The 24,360-nt window shown below is 42.0% G+C and overlaps 2 protein-coding genes across 2 annotated transcripts in view; both read right to left on the bottom strand.

The window, feature by feature from the left end:
* Positions 1–520: 520 nt before the first annotated feature.
* LOC308133788 (neurexophilin-1-like) lies at positions 521–17,663 on the bottom strand (the record flags this gene model as incomplete). Its single annotated transcript, XM_080501300.1, has 3 exons — positions 521–2,110; positions 2,892–2,967; positions 17,566–17,663. The coding sequence occupies 3 exons, from the start codon at positions 17,661–17,663 to the stop codon at positions 1,322–1,324; spliced, it is 963 nt and encodes a 320-aa protein (XP_080357426.1). The 3' UTR covers positions 521–1,321.
* Positions 17,664–20,281: 2,618 nt separating this feature from the next.
* Positions 20,282–24,360, bottom strand: part of thsd7ab (thrombospondin, type I, domain containing 7Ab) — a gene marked incomplete at both ends in the record, with an annotated part of 208,610 nt that continues 204,531 nt past the window's right edge. The window contains one exon of the mRNA XM_080501462.1: positions 20,282–20,372. Within this exon, the coding sequence (XP_080357588.1) occupies positions 20,282–20,372 (91 nt within the window). The remainder of the gene's footprint in view (positions 20,373–24,360) is intronic.

Below are 24,360 nucleotides of genomic sequence, written 5' to 3' on the forward strand. Positions count from 1 at the left end.
CAGGAGGTTCAAACGTTTGATAGGTGCGATACGTGATTAGCGCCTGCTGGTTAATGTATGTCGCGTCTCTTCAGGAGCAGGAAAGCACATTTTACCACCTCTCACATTTACACCAACACCAGGGAATCAGCCCTTCTTCACCTGTTATAATGATCTATTTTTGAAAATGGTTTTGACCTTGTTTTTCTTTTTTCTTTTTTTCCACCCCGCACATTTTAATAAAAACCAAAGTTATATTTAGTGTCTCCTTTTGAATTTCTCCACCACTTGTCTCATAAGTTCTGACACTGAACTTGTAAAGATAAAAAAGCAAACATTTAGATGATTAAAATGGAAATGTGGCAGCGAGAAAAAAGAAAGAAAGATCAGTGCATAAAAAGATCGTCTGTATCTGTGCCATTTCGTATTTTTCATATTGTTTATTTATTTCATTGAGACATTTATAAGCCCGTGTTTGATCTGATTAGAGCCCTCCACTGGTGCCATTTACCGAGCGTCATCCACGGCCTTAAAACTGCAAACAGACAACACAAAATTAAAATAGAAGTACCTTTTCTTCTCCCCACCCCTTCTCTCTCTTTTTTTTTTGTCTTCTCTTTTCGTATCTCGTGACTTGATGAAGATGATTTCTGACAGCCGTGATGTCGTGGAAATATAGATGGACGCCACTCGGGTTGGGGGGGGGGGGGGGGGGGGGGGGGGTCATGCATGGATGTGGGACGAGACGCCAACGACGACACCAGAGAAGGTATATTCACTCCGACAATCAACACTGCGGGAAAACAACACCACTCAAAATATGCTCGCTTCTCCCCCCCCATTATGCCCGCTAATGCATACTGACAGGTTCTTCTTATTTGCATCGACATTTACGTGTTTGCAATGATTACCGGAGACTGATTGAAGAAGACAGGAAGCATGATTGAGACGGAAATACACTATCAACATAAACAACTAAATTAGCGGGAGGAAAAGCGTTAATAAAATTGTTTTCGGGTCTTTGTGAGGAATCCACAATATTTACATAAATACAATCAGCATATTTTTTTTTACGGTCGGCTTGGGAATTTCCGTTCGATGTAAGCAGCTATGCATGTGATGTGAGTATTTGCAAGCCTATAAATGCTTCCCTAAATGCTCTCATCATGACCTCAGGTTCGGTCTGTTCATTGGAGCAACGTCAGTCTTTTCAGAAGGATATGTTAGTCGTAACAATGCCTGTTGACATCTCGAGTCGGAAATGTCTTGATTGCATTTTGGGTGGGAATAATCAGACATTGCCCGGGGACCCGACTGCCCGTGTCTCTGCCTCCGCCCGCGATCACCCGGTGGGCAGGTAGGGGGTGTCGCTGTGGTAGTTGTAGTCCGGACACACCTTCTGCACCAGCTTGTAGTCGGTGCTGTAGAAGGTGATGAAGATGCAGATGACTTTGAAGGGTTTGGAGCACAGCCAGGACACGTGGCTCTGCGTCTGCTCCTGCGGGCAGCTCTGCGACGGGTCGTGAGCGCACAGTGAGTTCCTGGTGCCCTTCTCCACCTTCTCGTACTCCACCCTGCAGTTGAAGAGTTTGGTGTCTTTGGTCTCCAGGGCCGTCTGCTGCTGCTGCTGCTGCTGCTGCTGGTGATGGTGGTGGAACTGCTGGTGGACCTGGAACTCCACGGCTTTGGTGGGAGGCACCAGCCCCACCGACACGTTGCCCTGGCCGGTGGAGTTGTGCCGGAAGTAGACGCTGAAGGTGCCGTTACCGTGATCCACGATTTTACCGGTGATGAGGAGGTTGAGCTTCACCGTCTTGATGTTGGAGTGGAAGTCGCCCCAGCCGAACATCTTCTTGAACTTCCCGGTTTTGACGATGGGCCGCCTTTTCGTCCTGGATCGGGGGTCGTGGCCGGCCGAGCTGTTGTAAAGCCAGTTCCACTGCTCCTGCTTGGAGTAGGCGTCCGCCTCGCCGTAGTTCAGATCCAGCGACGTGAAGTTCTCCTTGCCGTAGAGGGTCTGGGACAGCAGGCGGCTGATGGAGAAGGCCTTGCTGCTGTCGCTCCAGTAGGTCTTCACTTTGGATTTGGAGCTCTCTCGCAAGTCGGAACTGGGTGAATCTGCACCGGACGCCTGTAAGAACAGGAAGACAATATGGTTAAGGTCGAGGTCAACTTTATTACCCCACAGGGGCAATTTGTGATGCAGCCAGCAAAACGACGCAGAGAAAAAATTACATTAATTCAATGCCGGCACTGACGAGCCCATTTACACTTCTTTAGCAGAGTTGAAATTAAACTAAATCATTGACTTTCACCTATTTCTTATGGAAAAACATACATATTTTTGAAAAAAACCCAAAAGAAACACACGAGTTGGCTGAAAAAGCTCATGAAAATCAGTTTGAGATGAATTCCTGCTAAAAGATGTTTATGTACTGCAAACTCTCGTGGAACTTTTTCTTTATGTAAATCGGTATCCTGAAAGGCATTCATGAATAAAATGTATTATTATTATTTTCATTATCAGTAAATGTATTATCAGTCCAATAATACACAGCAACGATTTCAAGTGTTTTTGGAGGTTGGTTTACGTGACAAAGGTGCTCGGCGCCATGGAAAACTTTTTTCAACACACCCGGGTGCCATCGCCATGTTAACGGGTGAAAAGGACACTTTTTGCAAATCCTCGGGCGCATGCTCACCACGGCTTCTGGGCATGCAAGAAGAGGTAGAAGAACAATGGCAGCGTTCAGAGTGTCATGATCGACGTCCTCCTGGGACAAGGTAGTCACGGTAATAATCTCACTTGGTCGTCTGTCTGAGTTCTCCCATTGTTAATGTTTATAGTGTATTGTTCTCTGTGCGTGTGGTTTCATTACAGAAACAAACAACTCATGGCCTGGTATACTAACTCCATCTGGGTTTTTGCCATTGCCATTGTAAATGGACCTCATTTTCAAAAAGTTGCCGTGTAGTCGTGAAACTTTTCTGAAACAGAAAGACAAAAAAAGTTTTATATCTTAAAGTGGGCCTGTAAATGCCATTCCTGATGCTATTAATGTCAACAGCTGGTGGAATCCAAAGATTATAATAATTAAAAACACCTGGTAAGTTTATATATATAGTTTAAAACTGAGCTGTATGTATGTATGTATCCATCTATACACACATATCATTAGTCCAGAAAATTCCTTCCACCGTCTCTCCAGAATTTCTTGTGCTTTTTTGTGACTTTTTCGCAGCTGTGACCTTTCCAAAGGATCCAAGCCAACCCGCAAAACACCAAGTAAATTGTAAACGTTTCAAGAAGACATATTCTGAACAGATTTCTTCAGAGAAGCAGACACAAGGCGGCACTGAGAGCTGAGCTGAGATATCGGTGATGCTGCCACGAAAGATAACTACCTTGTCGGGCAAATGGAAACTACATCAGTTTGAAAGCCATGCTGTCAGGGCGAGTTTGTAAAAACATCCACAGTGCAACAGCTATTTTGGGACATTTTTTTACAGCATTACTGTATTTTGCTCCAGAATGTTGGATTAAAATTGGCTTTATGTTGAGGTTCTAGTCATTTTTTATAGTCATTGTTTAGTTTTTGTGGAAAATATTGACATTTTCATCATGAAAAATAACTTTAAAGTTTAAATTTAAAGTTTATTATGACATTGTTTTACCAGTCCAGCCCAGTCAAGATGAAATGTTAGTGGCTTGTGACCTTAAACATGTTTCACACCCTTGCAATAAGTGTAATTCATTTGAACTCTCCTCAATAAGAAATTTATATGAACAAAAATGTGTGTATATAGTAAGTAACTTGTTTCCTTCATTTTGTTTATTCTTACATTCACTGTGAAAGAAACCAAATTATTCTGGCAAACAGCTTCTGGGTAGCGAGAACCAACAAACTCGCTAGCATTCAAGATCATTTCTTTAACCACTGGGCCACTACTGCTCCTTAAAAAAAGTGGTAAATGTCAACGAAAAGACAACAGAGGTGCTCTTCAAAACCTGCCAGAACAAATGCAGGTGTCATGTCCAGCCTTCTCACCATAAACGAGTCTTACAGTGTGTGAAACGTCCTAATCAAGATTAAGGGTGTTCCTGCCAGGCGGCGAGATGAATGGAGCGCAGACGTGATGCAACAGCAGACTATTACCTGCTGAATGTGCCCTGAATGGATGATTGATGAATCATTCTGCGTCTCTCCTTCAACAATCGCACAGATGAGAGAGAGCGAAGATTTCCCGCGCCCCTCCCACGGAGGCGCCGTGACAGTGACGTCCGGTAGCGCCGGCCGGTGGGACGTGACAGCAGATCCATCTGGTCGAAGTGTTTACATCTCGCACCTTCACCCCCGCGATCGATACTCCTGAATAGGAGCCCTTTGTTCTCGTTCGCAAAGTTCACCCAATGACATTGGTGCACTGTAAGAACGACTTTCCATCTGTCCTCTCTCTCTCTCTCTGAAGCTCATCTCGAGCGATCGGGCTCAGAGAGTGTGGGAGTTCGAAGAGATGGCCTCCAGTTGTTTTGAAGAGGCCTCGATGATGGACGACGCGGCGCGAGCGAACCGTTAGCGATCTCTCTGCCACTGCGGATGGCGGTCGGCAGCTTCACAGTGTTTTAGAGTCCAATCGAAGCCTTCGTCTGATATCCACAGTTTTTTTTTTTTTTATTACAAATAAAAAGACGCAGTAAGGCTTCCAGAGCAAAGAATTCTGCAGTGAGGAAGTTGAGGAGAAATATGAATTTTCAGCAGTTTCCTGGCGCAGCGGGGCAGTTAAACCACATTAATGAACACCTCCTCTCGCCGTCCGTGGCTGGAAACAAAAGTCTGTCATGTTGCCTCACCCGGTGATGTATCATCCAAAGATAAAGTGAGTGCAAAGGATGAGGGAGACTTCCCGTTCACGATTTATTGGCACCATTATATTAAAACATAAAGCTCCTTAGGATGTAAAAGTTCACCGAAACAGTAGCTTATAGTCTGTCAGACAGGGAGCCATAAAGTTGACTTCCACGTTACAGTTCGGCCTTTTCCTTTTTCCTTGAGCTTTTTTTTTTACAATATTACAGATTTGTACTTGTTTGAGTTGTTTGTGCAGATTTTGATGTGACGATGACGATGATGTAACTCACCAGTTACTGCCATTAACTCAGATTTTACACTCGCTGTTTGCTGCAGGGTCATATATCATGTTACAAAATAATGATGAGTGGATTTTAACACTTGATCTCGGGATAGTTTATATCAAAGGTTGCGCCAGACTTTCTTGTTGTCTATCACTTCGAGTGAAGAGGTAGTAAAACGCTTTATTATGGGCCCCATTTTTATTGTATAGATAAAGGTGCCGAGCTTCAGGGTTTCATGAATTCACCAAAAGTTAAAATTTGGGACACGAAAAACATCCTTGGAGTTGATAAATGAGGCCATTTGACTGGAGTCGGGCTTTCATGGTCGACCCCGCCTGTTTTCTTCATTGGTGATTGGCAGATTGAACGTCTTGATCGTTGCCACGCCGACAAATACACCATCCATTCTTTCATTATGAACCTTGAGTAACAGCATGAATCACACCTCGAGTGTAGAGATGCCCCGACACCAAGTGTAAGTACGAGTACTAACCTTTAGCTACTCGCCGATAACGAGAGTCAATATGAGTACTTGCTAAAAGCCTAATTTGGACTCCATGGGCAAACGGCGCCAAGGCTTTGCGTCGCCGCGAACCACCACGGGGAGTATATCTATATCTACGTAGCATCGCCAGTGTGTGAGTCCTGAAGCCCTTTAGCATGGGGCACAGACTCAGAGTTAGTTAAACTAATCGGGTTAACTCTGCTCGTCTTTCTCTTGATATTTTGGCAAAACATAATTTACAGTCCGTCTTACATGTGTCATTCTCATTAATATAAAAGACCCGATACCGGTGTCTGTGCATACCCACTTGAATGCCTTTAAAAAAAATGCTCATAAATAAAATGTATTATTCTTGTGACTGCATCAACAGACGCTGATCTCCTTTGATCTCCTCCATGAGGTGGATCTCCCAATCGCTCTGATGTGACATTTAATATTGAACCTCTTCTTGAGGACCTCAGAGGTCTGGAGGTTTTATATTCCACAAGTCAATCTGAGATGTATTTAAGCCCGAGACCATTTAAAGCTTTAGAGACCACAAGTAAGATTTTGAAGCCAATCCTTCGGCACACAGGCAGCCAGTGGAGGGATTGGAGCACGGGTGTAATGTGCTCCACCCTCAGCGTTCTGGATGAGCTGCAGCTGTCTGACTGATTTTTTTTTTTTTACCGAGGCCTGTAAACACACCGTTACAATAATCCAACTTACTGAATATAAATGCTTGAACAAGTTCCTCAGAGTCTTGTTGGGTCAGAAATCCTTTGATTCTTGCAATATTTTTTCAGACGGTAGGAAGCTGATTTTTTTTCTTGTCTTAATGTGGCTGTTGACGTTTAGGTCTGAGTTCAGAACTACACCCTGATTCGATGGAGCACTGACCTTTAACCTTTCTTGTTTGGGGGCAAAAACAAGGACCTCAGTTTTCTCTGGGTAGAGTTGTAAAAAGGGGAGGGGTGGGTGTAGAAAAATAGACTCTAAAACAATATAGCTCTTAAAACTCAACCACCTATTCATACATTTGTAAACCCCAAACTCTAACCGTTCAGCCATGTCTTGGATTTCATGCCTCGTAATTCCTCTTTATTGTTAAAATGCATTTGGTCAATGACTAATTTTATTTGGCAAAACTTTTAATATGTCACTCGTTTCTGATTAACAAAATTGAATGGAGATGAACAAATGGTCCCTTAATGACCTTTGCCCACACATCCAGGCTGTAAAGCCCATTTATTTATAATTGCCATTTTGGTTTCGACTTTGTGGAAAAAAGAGACCGGAGCCTCTAATGATCACATGAAATATCTTTTTTTTTTTTTTTTGAAGTGCAGTAATTACTAAAGCTGTTCAGTAACTGGGTTTGGGTCTCAGCGGAGGCCCGAACACCAGATCAAGGGATATTAAGGGAAAATGCTTTGAGCTGGTTTATATGCCTGTCAGGCTGATAGCTGTGTGTGTGTGTGTGTGTGTGTGTGTGCGTGTGCGTGTGTGTGTGCGTGTGTGCACATGGAGAATAGAACAAACAAACAATGCAAATCCAGGCAGGTTTAGGATGACTTTGTCACAGAATAAATGAAGTGACGTGTTAAAAAAATAAATTTCTGCAACTTCACGTCGTGAATGGTTTTAAAAGAGCAGATGTCACCCGTGTCTTTTTTTTTCTATTTGAAGGGATTTAAAAAACAAAACAAAAAAAAAAGAAACTTTTTTTTTTTTTGGCACCATTTTCCACCAAGATGATCAAAATTACGAAGCAGCCGGTTCATCGTCAGGCCTAATTCCTTGTTTGTGGAAAACTCTTTCCCCCTGTTGTCATCGGTGTTATGTATGGTCCCCAAACTGTGACATGCAATTAGCTTTCATCTAAAGCACCTGACAGTCTCTGGATTAGAGCGCTCCGAGGCACATTCACAGAGACCCCCACTTCACGGATTAGAGCCCAACCTGTAATCCAGCCCGGGGAGATTAGGCAGATCAGAGGCAGTCCTGACTAAAGCAACGTTTATATCCAGAACACCCCGACTGACTGCACCAACACTCGGGGGGCCAAGATTTACCGCTCCTCTGCTTCAAAAAAAAAAAAAAACATGCAGGAGAGGCACAAAGCGAGCCTGGGAGTGATGAGAGGAAGTGGAGGAAAGGCCTAAACAAACATGGACGCTTAAAGGTCAACACTTTTATAACTTTGGCTTTAACGGAGATCAGTGTGTAAACATTCGGCTTTATTAAATATCAAACTGACTGCATTGGTCGTGGCTGAAGGTGGGGTTTATTCTGGAAGTTAATTACCTTTATATTAATAAAGTGATGGTTACTATGGGATACAGTCTGACCAATCAGCGGCCTACCGCTGTTGTGCCTGTTAAACTGCTTTCAGGGGCCATAAAATGTGAAATCCCCCCCCCCCCCCCCAAAAAACCTAAACTAAATAGATTTTGTTGTCTAATGTTTGACATGAATCAGTGCTGGTTCTGACCATCCTGTTATCCACAATAAAAAAACCTCCCTGTATTGGTTACATGCAGGTTAGAATTCTTTGTCTTTGGTTATCAAGTGGGGAAATTGATGATTATAAATGAAACCTTAATCTTAAGCATCTCCAATTTTCAAGATGCATACAAAACAAAATAATGCAGATTAACTGAAATTTACAAACATAGCAGACATAAAGACGCCATTTTCACTAGTGACATTTTTTGCAGCCTATATTTTCAAAGGTTTCATTTCAAGCTTTAAGGGATTTGTTTATTAATCAATGTTTTTTACATTCTGTCTCAAAAGTGGCCATTTTCCCTCCCAAAACTCCCAAGACTACATTTCACCTTTGTCCAGCCAAACATCTTATTCTAAATCCTGAAATCTTCAACATTCAACCTTATATGAATATAAATGTTGGTGTTTGAGACCAGATCAGAAAAGGTGACTTACCTACAGAATTTAAAACAACTAAGATTGTATAATAATGAACCAGTAGTAGTTCTACTAGTAGTAGAATCATTGTGACCTTTTTAGAATGTCTGGGTACATTGGTACAACTTTGTGTGTGTATTTTTATAGATGTTTAAAAAATGTGGACATACTTGTGTTGTGAAGGGATTATGCATGTATGTGTGTGTATGAGTTCTTGTTTTAGCGCTTTTATAAGTATTGTGTGTGTGTACATTGTGTTTTGCAGTCCCGTTGCAGACAATTAAAAGCTTCTTGGATACATATCATAGTTTTTATATACACACAATTTAGTTATTGTTAATATTATTACGAGGATAAATTATCATCACTCTTCACCAAGTTAGAAAAAGAAGGAAAATAACAGCAAACATACTTAGAAAGAATAAGAAAGTATGTTGAACTTCACACTAGTAATAATCTCATATAAGTAATCCAAAAACCTTTTAATCCAGGAAATGTCATTGTTTTCCATGCTTGAATTTTATAACCATTGAATTCCATTCATTCCTGCTTCATCTAATTAGGACCATCATTTCTCTGTCGGTGAATAAATCTGTTGAATAATCATCATTTCTTCCAGTCAACATTAAAATGATCCCAGAAGCAAGTGATTTATCGTTTTCCTTTCAGCCATTGAGCTCCATTTCTGTCCTAAATCTCAACATCTCGGTGTCGGCCATGTTGCTTTCCGTTTCAGGAGGTCACATGACCTCCCATTGAAATCTTCAAGAGAAACAATGAAAAAGGGGGAAATCGTACTGAAAACCAAAAATGAATGGAAGCTGTTTGCAAAGCAACAACAATGAAGAGGCACAGAGGCTTCAGAGCGTGTCTCTGTAGGTTTGGACCAGATTGTGCAAATATGTGTGCACACACATCATCCTGCTGGATGCACTCGCTAAATCCCCAAATGTGTAACCTACAAGTCTTTATTCTTCACAGTAGAAGAAAAAGAAAAAGAACAAAAAAGCTAAAATCCATAAAAAAAACTCAATGATAATGCAACTCAGGCCAATAACCATCAGTAAGAGGTTGGAAACGTCATCCAGGAGCAATAAGAGAAGAAGAAATCAATGGAAATCAATGGCAAGCAATCCCCCCCCTCCCAAAAAAAATAAAAAAGAAGTGATCTGCAAAAAAAGCAATTTCTGCAAAAAGCAGCAGATTAAAAGAGGAGAGTTAAAACTCAAATTTAAAGACATTACATGGAGGTAAAATCATCCTGGAAACTTTAAATGAGCTTCAGTAATGAATTTCAAATGTTCAGTTCAAAGAGAAGCATGTTTTGTTACATCCTGGCTCCCTTTTCCTTCTTTTGCTTTCAAACGGATGCGGAGAATCATATCAGCTGAAGCCTTGTGCGAATGCTGTAGCGTTGAAAAAAAAAAAAAAAAAAAAAAAATTAATTTGCCAAACACAGATTAAAACGAGCCATTTCCATTTAAACATATCTCCCAATCATCTTTTAATGACTTGGGAGTTTATTCAAACTTTTCTTTTTTTTTCTCTCCCCACAACCTGCTTTTGTTATGCAGAAGTTGCTCACTCCCACCACCAATAAAAACTATTTAACTGTCTGAGGACATTATTCCCCGTTTCGGTGTGTGAGGCAGAATCCGTGGACGAGATAACACAAACAGCATCGGTATGCAGAAGTCCTTTAGGAAGCCGCTCTCAGATTGCCAGATGCAGGCATATATATATATATATATATATATATATATATATATATTTATATTTATATATATATATATATAGGCAGGCTCTTGGACAAACTTTAAATGCTATCTAGTCTTCGGCGAGGCTGTGATAAGGCGCAGGCGTCCGCTCTTTGAAACGGGGAGATAAACAACCTCGGCTCTCCCCCGGGAGCCGGGAGGGATATTCTAAGGGCCGGACCCCCCGAACGGCCCCCGACAAATTCCACCTTTAATAGAAGCACCGGCGGAGCCAGATGACTCTGCGGTGGGCTGTACACAAAACCCAGCCGGGAAGAATGAAAGTGTGTGTCACTTTTCATTTGCCTGAATGCGGCGGCTGCTGCGGGTGAGGATTTGCGAGCGCGACAGCCTGTTGGCCGGACGGCGAGCCGGATGGAGAGCCGCAACCGGCTGATAGCAGATTTGAGGGGCCCGGCTGCCGGCCACTTTGCAACCTTGATTGGATGCTGTAAGAGTGTGTGTGTGTGTGTGTGTGTGTGTGTGTGTGTGTGGTCAGGATCCACCTGCAACATGCCAGAAGTCATCCTTTTTTTTTTTCTCTCTTCAGTTTCCATGCACAAGTTTTGAACTTGAGATTTTTTTTTATGGCATTAAAGTGATGCTCTTATCCAGAGGAAGCTTAAAGTGTGAGGAGGAGCTATTTAAGGGTGAGAGTTTGACTGGAGGACATGTTGTAGGATCAGACCTGCTGCACACTTCCGGTGTGAGACAGCCAGTCTACCTCACAGCAAAAAAAAAAAAAAAAAAAAATCAAACTATTTTAATTCTCTTGACTTCCAAACATATTTATGTTGGTATGTTATTATGTGGCAGGAAAAAGTCAGTAAGTTGAATCCACGTTTCCTGTTCTCCTCGAGACACGGTGACAGTTTAAGTCTTTTTCCCCCTCTAACTGGACACTTGGGTTGTCGTCATAGTCATTTACAGTGCGTTTAAACTTGTCCCGCCTTGTGCGGTCCCCGCGCGGCGCGGCGCGGCCCGACGGATCAAGCTCGGGGCATTTTGACGCCCACTAAGAGTTTAAGGTCTATATTCTCCCGGTGATATCAAAGTGTTACCTGAGGGCGGTCAGAGATGATGACAAATCACAAAGTGTGTCAAGACATCACAGGCAGCGGTGGATGGAGCCGAGTCCTATCACTGCAGCAGCGCCGGGAGAGGCCGGGGCACAATTATTACCATGACTTCTGAGGAGGATAAATACTGTACGCGGACAGACTGCGGGATATTAGATGGAGGGGAGTGGGGGGTGGGGGGGGTGGGGGGGTGAAGAAGAAGGAAGAGGATGAGGAGGGGAGGAAAGAAAAAAAAAAAGAAAGACCTAGCCACCAGTTTTCCAACTTACCCAGAGGAAAAATGCATAATCATATTATTTCACACACGACTTGGTTCAAAGGCGGCCAAAATAAGTTTGCGAGGTTCCCATGGGTCTGTCAATCTGTTGAAGGAGCTGCGGGCGAAAGCTTAGGATGCACCGAGTACGAAACAATTATGATCATCCCATTAAAGCATAGCGAAGCAATTTGGCAGCCCAGTGTGGAGAAAAAAAAAAAGGAAAAAGGAAAAAAGAAAACACACGTACTCTTGTCAAATGATGCTATGAGATCAACTGGCGCTAACGCGCCGCTATTGTGCTCTCAACTCATGATTAATGTCTGCATGTGGACTGGGACAAAAGGGGGGAGGAGGGAGGAGGGAGGGGGGGGGGGGGAGGAGGAGGGGTCCATGTTCGTTAATGTTATTGTTTCTGAAATCGAAGAATCGTTGCATCCTTTCAAAGAAGCAAGAAAGGGCTCCATGTTGTATTAAAGAAAACAAAAAAAAAAACAAGGGGTGGTGGTGTTGTGGTGGTGGTGGTGGGGGGGGGGGGGGGGGGTGGAGGGGAGGGGGTGGTGGAATGATTAGTGCGCTTAGTCAGCTGTGAAATTGAGTTTATGGTTTTCAAGACGGTGAATTCAATTCGATAATGGGTATTAAGTTGTAGAGAATAATTAATAGTAATTGACTTCTTTCCATCACTATGCAAATTAAACACAGATAACACCACGGGAGCTTTTTAAGGCCAGTCAAGTTTGTGGGGATTAAGTTTACGGAATTTCTTTTGCTTTTTTTTTTTCTTCCCCTGATTGTCTGCGTGTGTGTGTATGTGTGTGTATGTGTGTGTGTGTGTGTGTGTGTTGAGGAGAGGAGTGGCTCCTGTTGGGCTTTGATTGCTTTGTTGACAGATTTATCAGTGGGTGAGGGGTTACTGTCTCTTTGAGGATTAGAGGAATTGGGTTGTCACAAACTGTCAGGGCATTGGAGTTAGGAGCATTCTGCTATGTTTGTCATAATGGGCTCAGGCTGCTCCACGCCGCACTGTCAAATATGTTCCTATTGGAGCGCATCTGTAAATGGGAGAATGAAGAAAGGAGGAGGGGGGGGGGGGGGGGGGGGGGGGAGGAAAAGGGGGTGCACACACACGCACGCAGGGGAAAAAAAAGAAAAAAAAGAGGAAGAATTGAATGGATAGTGCTGAGGGAGAAATATCCAGCGGGTGGATTTGTGGAGATGCAGATTTGGATTTGGAGCGCCGGGGCTGAGGGAGATGGTAATGAATTGGAAATGTGAATTGTGGGTGTTGAAAGTGACTGGAAGCGAAAAGGAAACGACTGTCCTACTCTGGATACTGACGCCTCCCGAGATGATGGAGGACCCCGACACCCACGGGTCCTTGATCCGTCTCAAACTCACTTGTCTCTGTTTGCCAATATTCCTCCCAGACCGGGGCACAAACATTCATCATGCAGAAGTGATGTGAAATCTTTCTTCTTCTTTTGTTTTTTTTTTTCCCCATTAAAAAAAAGAAGAAAAAGGTCAAATCAGGATGACATTTAACTCACCAGAGAGACGAGCAACAGCGTCACGGCGGCGCCAACCCACAGACATGTGATCTTCATGCCTCCCCTCATGTCAAACTGTCCTCGGCAGGGGGGGGGGAAATATTGTGAAAAAAGAACGAAGGAAAGAATGAGAGAGAGAGAGAGACGGAACTTCCTTGTCGATGGAGCCGCTATCAGCTGCCAAACTTGAGGGGGGATAAGGAGTGATGGAGGCGGTCCGGAGGCGGAGGAGCGCAGTCGGGTCTCCTGGAGATCATTCAGGAGGAGCAGGGGGGGCGATTGTACGTCTGAGAGTCAAAGAGTGGAGGGGATGTTTTATATACTGAGGAGGGAGGAAGAGAGAGAGAGAGAGAGAGAGAGAGAGAGAGAGAGAGAGAGAGAAGGGAGGGAAAGGGAGGTTCACGTCTGAGACTTTTCACAAGCAACTTTTTCTTCTAACATCATCAAGGACTGACACCTGGTGGACGTCTGCTGCAGCGACTCCTTCTTCCTCCTTCCTCCTCCTCCTCCTCCTCCTCCTTCTCCTCCTTCTCCTCCACTCTGTGGACTCGGATGAGGAGAGAAGACTGAATATCACTGCTGGAATGTCGCAATTTGACTGCAAATACAAGCAAATGTGCAGCTTTTCTCAATAAAGAATACACATTTCTTTTCAACTCTATTGGATTACACTGTCAAAAACTATTGGCTACTATCGAATGCAATAAAACCAATGATGTCATAACTTACCAATAGTGTAAAGCCATCGTCGTATTATTATTTTGCCAATAATGTAATAAGTTACTACATGAACTAGTAGTGTTAAAAAAAAATACTTGCAACATTCCCAGGTGCTTATATACACAGTACTCCAGTAATTTACCACTTGTTGACAGAAACTTGTGTTTTTATGCATTTTATTCAGTTTAACAATCCTGTAACTGAATATTCCGTGACAGTAAACTAATCTGTGGTGTCCCCACAAATTCCCTGAAGATTTTCAGATATTTAACAAGATGCATTTAATTGAATGCAGTTATTTACATATTAATTTGTTTTGTCTCAAAATAACAGCAACGTCTCAAAGAATGATCGAAAAGTCAGTTTTTTCTACACTTATTAATGAAAAATGTAAAGAGTTTGACTTGAGATATTGTGTCTATTCATATTATTACTTAAATTAATTAGATTACATTTATTGCTTTTTTTCAAATGCTTGAAAATTTTCAATTTCATTGCAATAAATCGAAAGCATTTGAATATTTCATCTTTTCTAAACCAAAATTGTGGGGAAATTAACTATTTTGTTTATTTCTGATATTTTGAGATGAACAAAACTAATTCATATGTTAGTCAATGTCAGCTTAATGTACAAGATATTTCTATTCCATTCGTTTCACATCATTAATGTAATAGATCTATCAAAAGTAAAGCTTTAATACAGTTCTTTGGCTATGTTACAACAAAATCAGGACTTTATATTACGGTAAAATGCTGTCGATCAAGGGCATGACGCAGTGTTGTTCTGAGCTGATCCGAACTTCTGAGAATCCAACGAAGACAAAAATAATCAAGATTGAAGCCGCAGAGGAAGAGATATGGAGACTTTTAATCCGCAGTGAGGGTCAGCCTCTAAAATCATTAGATCCAGTAAAAGAGCTCGATAACATCTTTTCCTAATGCTTCCTGTCTGGGAAATGGCCTCAACTTTTAGAGTCAATGCCTCCAGTTTGTACTCTCAAACTCCTGAGGATGGTCTACATTTTGATTATACGCTTCATTGTGTTCATTTTTTGTGATCGTCTCTTTTCAGGACGACCTTAAATTGAAGCAAGTCGTTCATATTAGATGATATATAAATTGGAAGAGTTGAAACTAGTCCTGCAAAGTGATTGATTCATAGAGATGTTTATGGATTCAGTGTCCCTATTTGATGAATCCTAAACTTCAGACAAGCTGGCATCACTTGGGAGGAGTTTCTATTCAAGCTGCTGTAGGTTTAATCTGCTGGGAGACCTTCTTTAATGAGTTTCTCCTCTTTTCTCACTCTATCATTCATCTGTCACCTTGGAGTAAAAACTAAGTGATCCAGATTTACCGTATTACATAGATGGACTGTATATAGTTGTTTGGCTGGTCATGCACCCTATATTATATGTATGTGTGGCCTGTACTTGACTGAAAGACTAAACTATCTCTGGTTCAAGTCTGGTCTCTCCGTGTGGCATTTTCATGTTCTCATTCTGCTTGTGTGGAATTTCCAAATGACCGCCGGAAGAAATGGAAAAACGACGGTGGGAAAAACCCCATTCCCTCTTCAACGGAAGTAGTATTTCAACAAATAATAGGGAAACTGGGATTAGTCCTTCAACAATAATTGTTCCTGTGAGTGCATGTTAAGGATGAAGGTTCAATAATCAATGCATGAGACTCCTTCCAAGACTGCTTCACCTCAAAGGAAGTCACTATTGATGTTATTTATGTTTCCTGCTTGGCAACAAATCCTTGGAAGTACAAACAAACAGCTGCGAGGATGTTCAGAACTATTAAAAACACATCGATGAGCTGCAGCGTTGCGAGAGAAGCGCTCTCCTTTTATTTAGTGCCAATCCCACCTGTGGCTTACCATACGTTTGTTAATCCGGAACTGAAAATAGTCCATCGAAAATCACCTGTTTGCTTCTGTTTAAGGGACTGGAAAGGATATGATGAAAGAGAATGAGCAGTACAAAACTAAAAACTAAAACTATGAACACTTGTACAATTCAGAAAAATTATAGTCTTCATATATTAAAGTTTTTTTTGTCTTATATTCACAGATTAACTTGCCATTTCACTTCACTTGTTTACAGCGAAAAACAGAAAGTTGGTTTTACCTTTGCTGCTTGGTGATGGAACGTCATATTTGAGAGCATTAAAAATGGTTTTAGTTGGTTCACTGTGTTTATTTTTGGACCAAAACTTTGCAAAAAAAAAAAAGAAAAGAAAACGTGTCTTGTGTTTTTCTTGGGCAAGAGCGTCACAGTAAATTCACTTCCTTGTTACTAGCCAATGGTGTCAGTGGGCGGGACCTGGGTAGCGGCACGCAACCCTATTGGCTCCGACGGTTCAATGGAGACGTCATTCATCACGATTGGCCAATCTGCTGCAGAGATTTACTACACCTCTGATAGTTTTGGCCCCTTTTACACGACAATGAAATATATGGCAAAACTTTTTTTCACTCTAGGGAGATGGGGTCTGTTTACACCACTGTGTGGATCCACTGTATCCGCGAAGTTTTTCTCCCGGCTCCCAAGGGGGAAAGATTCTTTCAAGGTCGCTATTCCCTTCTGCAGAGACGACGGGATGCTAACGGAGCCTGTTTACTGCGCTTCTCTCCCTCTTTCCTGCTCATGCACTTGTTAACAAACATGGCGGACTGTAGTGGCATGACTCGCAGTCCGTATTCTACTTTTAACGTCCAACATCAGTAGTTTAATAGTTGACAGTCACCCCTGATAGCATCCGTTGTTCTCTGCACACACGTCTGTCGAGTTTCATTACAAAATCAAGCAACAGCGCCCTCTTCTGGCCCGGAATACTAACGACAATATTGTCTCAGTCCGCTGCTGCAGTGGAAACACTTCTTGTAAAAACCGCACACGCAATGAACCCAATAGTCACATACATGGAAAATATAGTTTGGTACATGACAGGTTTAAAATGGCACATTGCGCCAACATGGTTATTTAGGGGATTCCACCTGACCAGTCTGTTTTGCCTTTTTTGGTTGTTTTTTTAATGATTTAAAACTGCAACTGCATCATTCCAAAGGGATATTCATTCTAAAAATTTCAATTTTGTGTTAAATCCAATAAATGGTTTCTGGAGAAAATATCCCTTTTTTTTCTTAATCAACAAATTAAAATTGTGTCATGTAACTTTAAAACATTTTCTTACAAAGCAACTGCTTTATATTGACAGCATCTTTTCAATCGTGTGTCAAGTACATCCTGGAAACAAGCAACTCTGTATATCTTACATACAAATTCAGTCCATCCATCCATCCATCCATCCTCTATACTGCTTTATCTTCTTCGGGTTGCAGGAAGCAACCAATCCATCACGGGGCAAACGCAGAGAGACAGACAATCACACACATTCAGATTCACACCTCGGGGCAATTTTACCTCCCAATTCACCTCAAAGGGATGCTTTAGGCTCGTGTGAAGGAACTGAAAACCAGCACATTCCCATTATGGACCACATACAAATAGTAGTCCAGAGACAAACTTGGACTGAAGCTTTTCAGATTATCATATAAAGTCACATTTGAAGAAAACAAAGTGAGATTTTAGTCCACTATTTCCTGTAGTGTGATTGTAGATTTAGAGAGAGCCCATTTGGGAATATTTCTATCCATCCATCAGTTGGTACCTTTCACCCTCTTGCAGCAGCTCCAGCTCATTCTCCCTCAGTTCGGTAACTTCCCGCGTCCCAAGAGCCAGTTTGTGATGCAGGTCCAGCGACGCCATGTGGAGCAGGCGGTCCGGTCCTGGTAGGACGTGGCTCTGGAGATATCTGGACCACACAAGCTCAACCACCACAACAAATGTCGCAGTTGCGCAGGAGATTTGTAGACAAATTACAAAACACCAGCGTTGAAAATTGGCAACAGTGCATTTGTGCTGCACAGGAAGTGATCGCAGGGTCTGAAAGCCAAATATTGTAGACATGGTTGTCTCTTCCATTGTTATCCTCCCACTATGCTAACTTAACATCTGCATGTGCTGTGAACTTGTAAACTTCCGTTGCTGAATCATTTTTGACTGTTTGAATAGTGATTAGCCGAGCGCTCGCTCTGTTGTTGTCATGCTGCCTGCTGGAAGTATCCTTTATGGTTTGACATCAGGTTTGTGGCTGTGCTGCGCCGGCTGTCCCAGAAAACCCACTAACTATAATAATCGGGGTCTTTTTGGGGAATCCACTTGGAAAGAATGCCGAAGACAAGCAACCTCATTCTTTAGCATTTGTGAAAAGGGGTTAATTCTCATAAAAATTATATATATAAAAAAAAAAAACCCAAGTCCATCCGTTTATTGTTTGTGTGTTTACAACCGTGTCCGCGTTTATTTTTCAGGAATTCTTCCCATACATACAAACAACCTGTACAAAACGTCTGAACCTTCATCGTCTTGCGTATTTTTTTTTCTTTTCTTTTTTCTCGTCATCACAACATACAACTTGCATCATGATAACAACAATCGGCAATATCATACACCCACTTTGCAATATTCAAACTAAACTGGCATTTTTTTTTGTGTTTGTTCTGTGCAATACAAAATAAATGTACACATACTTTGATTTCCTTTTTCTCCAAAAAAATAAAAAAATTGCTGTTTATTTACAAAATCCCACAACGAAACGTAAACATTCTCCACACATTTGCTTTCACGTTAAACTCGGCAGAAGCTTATTCTCTTATTAACATACTGTATAACTTTTGTTTGTACAGATTGTATTTTTTTTTAATATATATATATTTCATCTCCATGTAGTGTGAGTGAAAAAAAAGCACAGAGCCCCTATGATCCTACATGAAAAAGGTTTTAAAAACTCTGATTATATTTCTTTACACGACCTCAGAAAAGAAGATTTAGTTCAGCTCATGTCTGCATGTCCACGTGTTGTGTGATGTTTGCCCCATCCAAGTATTAAAAACTGTATTACAGGACTGTTAGTTACCGTCAGTAAGGCAGAAATGAGGTTTTGCATGATGCAAATGATTGAAATTTCTCTCTTTATATGCTGCTGCAAAATTCTGTCCACGATATAGCTTTAGTATTTAAAAAAAAAAACAAAAAAAAGAATTTTGCTCATTAAAAATAATGTTTTTAAAGCAGGTTTTTTTCTTTTCTTTTTTTAAATCAAATAATAAAACAGTCGCCTGCTGATATCGTAGTCACATCTGGGCAGAAATTAAGTGATAAAACACCAGACAAAAGCTACAAACCACAAAAAGTACCTTACTACAACCGAAAAACTGTCGTGAGAAATCAAATCTGTACATATTTACTGGATTTGCACACCTGCTTTTTTTTTGTTTTCCTTTTCCTTTTTTTGGGGGGGAGGGATGTGACATAGGCCTTTTTCCTCTGGTTCTCTCGCTCTCTCTGTGGAAGAGGCAGTGTTTTATGGCAATAAAAGGTAGAAGTCACATGTGCATATCATGCTGCACTAATATAGTGCAATGTAGCGCCTGGAACGAAAGCAAGGGTGGAGGCAAAGTGGGCAGGCAGTGGTTTCCGTCAACAAACGCTCCTCCGTCAGCATCGTATGCGACGTTTTTCTTTTGACATTTTTTTTTTTATCCCACAGACACAGGCCCGAGTGCCTCTGAATCAAGTAGAAAAAAAGAAAAAGAAACAAGGAGAAATGCTTCCCTTTTGTTCGAGACTGTAAAAGAGATTTGAGTCTGAAAAAAAAACAAAACAAAAAAAAAAACCCCAGTTGAGGATTGAGGGGAAAAAAAAAAAAAAAGAAGGAATCCAAACCTTTTTATGGAGATTTTCCTCTCCCTCCCCCTCCTCCTCTTCCCCGCGGTGACTTTTGGCAACGTACGAACCGTCAGTGCATCCTAAGCCTCCAGCTACTCAGCATTTTTAGGGAAAGCAGGAGGGGGAAAAAAAAAAAAAAAAAGAAAAAAGAAAGAGTTGGAGCCGAGTGCTGCCATGTTGGGCGACAGCAGCCAGTCTTTTCTGTGCCTCTGACAAGCCGGTTAGTGCAGAAGAAAAGACGTGGAGGAGGTCGAAAAAACAAACAAACAAACATACAAACAAACAAACAAACAAACAAAATAAACCAAAAGGCATTTTGGAGGTCAAGAAGGCTCTGGCAAAGAAAAAAAAAAAAGAAGAAGAAGAAAACAGAAGTGAACACAGCTCTGCTTGAAACGCTGAAACCTCACCAATGTCTCTGCTAAGAGGATTTTCTGTGATTTCTTCGCTCGGTGACGTGTCCATTCACGCCAGTAACATCCGTCCCCCCCACCCCCCACCCCCCCACACCCACCACCACCCCCACCCCTCCTTCGCTTGTGATGGCGTGAAGATGAGCGAGCGGAGCGCTGGGTGGGAGCGGCCCGGTCCGAGGACTACATGTCCGTGTCCCCGTCGTAGGCGAGAGTCAGAGGTTTCAGTCGGTTGTTCTGTTGCCTCTGTCTCTGAGGTCTCTTTGGCTTTTTGCTGCGAAGGAAAACACCAAGACAGAGTCAGAGACAAGTCCTCGTGACCACAACAACCACGACACAGCGCACCGTCAGGGCGGATGATGTTGAAATCAAACAGAGAGAACAATGCGGGGTCACGGGGGTCACGATGGGCGAGGCGAGGGGAGGAGGGAGGCTGAGCTTGTTTCGCGGTTTGTCGTTTGGGCAAAGCATTTTAAGCAACTGCGTGACTTCACTTCCCTCTTCCTGAACGGGAGGCGTCGTCGTGAAACGTGCAAGAGGAATCGCCACGAAACAGAGAAAATATTCGTCAAGTCATGCTAAGAGGCCTGAATGCTCATGTGTCAGCGCGGAAGCTCCTCGAGTTTGATCACATATTCAAGAGGTTCGTTAAGTAGAAACGAGGTGAGCCGGCGCAGCAAAGCGCATCAGAGACACCAGGAGTTCTCCAGTCCCCCGTTCGATCGAAGCGCCAAAGACTTGAAGATAAAGAAAGACAGACGGCACAAATCAGCAAAGCTTGAAAAATGATCCGGCGAGTAATCGTCCAGTCGCATCTGTCGAGCTCAGCAAAAACCCCAACCGCCAAATATTCCGGACCTTTCAAACCGTCTTCCCGTCAACCGAGAGGAATTTAATCTAGAGCCCGGTTGCTGTTGTCCAAGAGCACAACGTTTCCGTGGTGGTTCCTAGAATTTGATGAAAGTTCCAGTGACCAAAGTGCCGCTTGTATTGATTCAACTTCAATCACAGAGACAGTTTATGTCAGTTTATGAAGAAAAGAAGAGATTCCAGAGTAAAAAGTATTATTTACTGTAACTGGAAACTGCTAATTGATTGATAGAATTCAAATTTCAGCTCTTCATGGTAAGCAGCAAGCAATCATCAAGAAACCCTGTCAGAACGTTAGTTTTCCATTTTCACAGTAAAACGTTATTGTGTAAACAGGGCCAAAGTGAAACTGCCAGATATTTACCGCTTAGTGGAGGAAAAAAGATGTTTAGATGAAAAAGCAGAAACTTTAAAAGTGATTTCAGTTTTTCCTGAAGCTGTCAGATCACTTCTATTAAGGATTCGAGTTCTGAAAGCAGAAGCTCCTCAATATAAATGAACGTGCACATTCTCCAAGACAATGTCAGCAGACGAAGCTGTGACCTCTGGCGCCCCCTCGAGGTGATCCCAAACCCCAGGTTGGAAATCACTACCCCATACACAAAGGCTGCACTTGAGCTTTTTTTTTGTTTTCTATTATTCGCACGTTTCATTTACAGTCTCATTAATCACTCAGGAACTTTCTCACAAAGCAGCACACCGAGCACAAACTTTCTTTTCCCTACCAAGTTGTTTCAAAAGGGAAATTCTAGAAAATCTGTGAGAGGCAATCAGAGAAGAATCTCTGGAGAAACACCAGGAAATAGCTCCTTTGACAGAAGAGGTGATGAAAACACTTGGGAGGAACCGTGAAATGTCAGCAAACACTCAAACGAGCAGCAAAGTGTTCTGATACAAAACCATCTGATTCACGCTTAACAGAGATACACAGAAGCTTTGGTTCTTTTTTTCCCTTCCCTTTTCTTTTAATGTGCAGGATATTTCCTACAATCTAGCAAACGTATATCAGAATGTAATTAAAACTGCATCAGTCAAACCCCCAATTACTCATTTTAATGCCACATAAATCAAGACAAAAGCAGAAAATGAGCTGATTGGTAAGGAGTTTTGCAAAAAAAAAAAAAAAAGAAGAAGAAAAGAGCCAATTAAGTTGAGATTTCTACACAATTTATGGGAAAATAAATGAAAAATAATATTCATATGTTTAAGAGAGAAATCAAGGCGTTTCTCTTTATGGCCACAAGAGGGCAGCATGTGACCAGGTTTGTGGTTTGTGGTGCAGACGCATGCTCCTTCATCTCCATCATCCTCATCATCATCTCAGTCTGCTGCTATTGTGTTTGAGAGCTGAATAAAAGACTTCCACAGGATGAAACTGGGATTAATCCGACAGCTCTGGAGACGCACCGACACACTGATGGGAATGCAGCAACACGACTCCACAGCGGGTGAACGTGTCCTGCCCGACACAGTGTCATCACGTCTCAGTGTGGAGTCATTTTCCACAGGCCGACGCTCCGGATGACGGTGCAAACATTAAGAAAACACCACATAGGGCTAATGTGACAGGAGTTTTTCACCCCTGGATGGATGAATTCTTCACTCTGTTGAGCTTCAACGCGTTGATCATACTGAAGATGCAATCTGAATATGCATGGGGTGAAAAAAAAAAAAAAACTGTCTAAACAAAGCTAGCGGCTCATCATGAAGCACGTCTCTGGACTGCACAGAAAACTAAAGCGTCATCATCCAAACCAGTGTGCAACCCAAACTATATATTACACTGAACGTTGTCGATATGCACTAATAAAGTCTTTTTTTTTTTTTTTACTTGATTTCATCTTTTATAAGAGTATTTCTGAAGCTCAACAACCATGAGTATGATTTATAGAGTTCTGGTGTGAATCCATGAATCAAACTCAAGACTTTAAACTAAGAGGTGAACACTACCTACAGCACACCATCTAAGGGCTCTAATTCAAATCTCTACAACTATTGTAAGTCCGGCCCGTTCCCAGTGTCTCAGACCTTAAAGCCTTTTGCGTCGAAATGAAGTTTAATCTCGTAAAAGAATAATAGGTATTCAGTGAAGTGAGCTTCTGTATAAAGGACCTGCAGGCCTTTGTTTGCATGCTTTCTGGCCTGTGAGCCAATTTTGTAACAGTTAATCGGAGGACTAAAAAAAATCATTTAAATTACTCATATTAAATGTTCAAATTATCCCGTCGCTGCTCTAGATTCATCATGACTTAATATTGCCATGAGAAAAACCATGTCGCGATCCTAGAGAGTAACATGTCATTGATATGAGCTGGTCACAATGACCAGAAAACTACTGACTGACTGACTGACTGACTGACTGACTGACTGACTGACTGACTGACTGACTGACTGATCACCACAGTGGGTTCATTTCAATTTCCATTCATCTGGTTACCAGAAGTCACAAAGATTTTAACACGACGGTTTCCTTCGACAGATTTCCTCTTATAGTTTAATTTACAATAATAAGCGAAACATACTTTAATGTACTTTGAACAAATGTTTTTCCAAAAGTTGGTAAAACACAAACATACAAACCAATAAATAAATGAATAAACAGATGAAAACAAAACCTTCTCAGCCCAACTTTCATTGGCCAAGGTAAAAAGGCGATAGAACACTAGAAAACAACTTAAACTTCTGTATCGGAGCAGTTTTTAACTCTCTTCAAATCTTTCCGTTGCTGTTTATACCTTTTCTGGATTATCTTGGACAAACTGCTGTTCATTTTTTTGCAACGCTTCTGATAACTTTTTTTTACCAACATGGATCCTGGGGTGAGTTCCTGGCTCCAGCAGTAATACACACATAACCCAGAATGCTCTTTACCTTTGCCAGCGAACTTGGCTGAGAAAGTTATGTTTTCATATTCGTGTATTTATTTTTAGGTTTGTATGTATATATATATTTTATCAACTTTTCGCAAAAAGCACTGACCAGAATTGCACAACATTTTCAGGCACGATGTGTCATCCGAGGACCAATCCATTAGATTTTGGGACGTTAACAGCTAAACACTTCTGAATAAATCCCCCGAAAACTCACCGAGCGGACGAGCTCGAAGAAGCTCGGTGTCTGTTGCCATGGAGACGCTCCCTTCTCGGTGTAGCTACCCGAGCTACCCAGTTAGCATTGCTATGAGCTAACGGCTATGATGCTAGCGATGCCAACTCGGCTCTGCAAACAAATCTGGCGTTGGCGGGAGCCTGCGCTCTACCCAGTGCAGCTCTAGCTTTCTCATTTGATCACATGCAAAACTCCACGTTTACCGTTTGACGCCATATAGGTGATGGGAGTTCGTGGACACTGGGAAGGGACCCCCCCCAACCCCCCCCGCCCACACACTAGCC

Source organism: Blennius ocellaris, assembly GCF_963422515.1.
Source record: "Blennius ocellaris genome assembly, chromosome: 8".
Taxonomy (NCBI): domain Eukaryota; kingdom Metazoa; phylum Chordata; class Actinopteri; order Blenniiformes; family Blenniidae; genus Blennius; species Blennius ocellaris.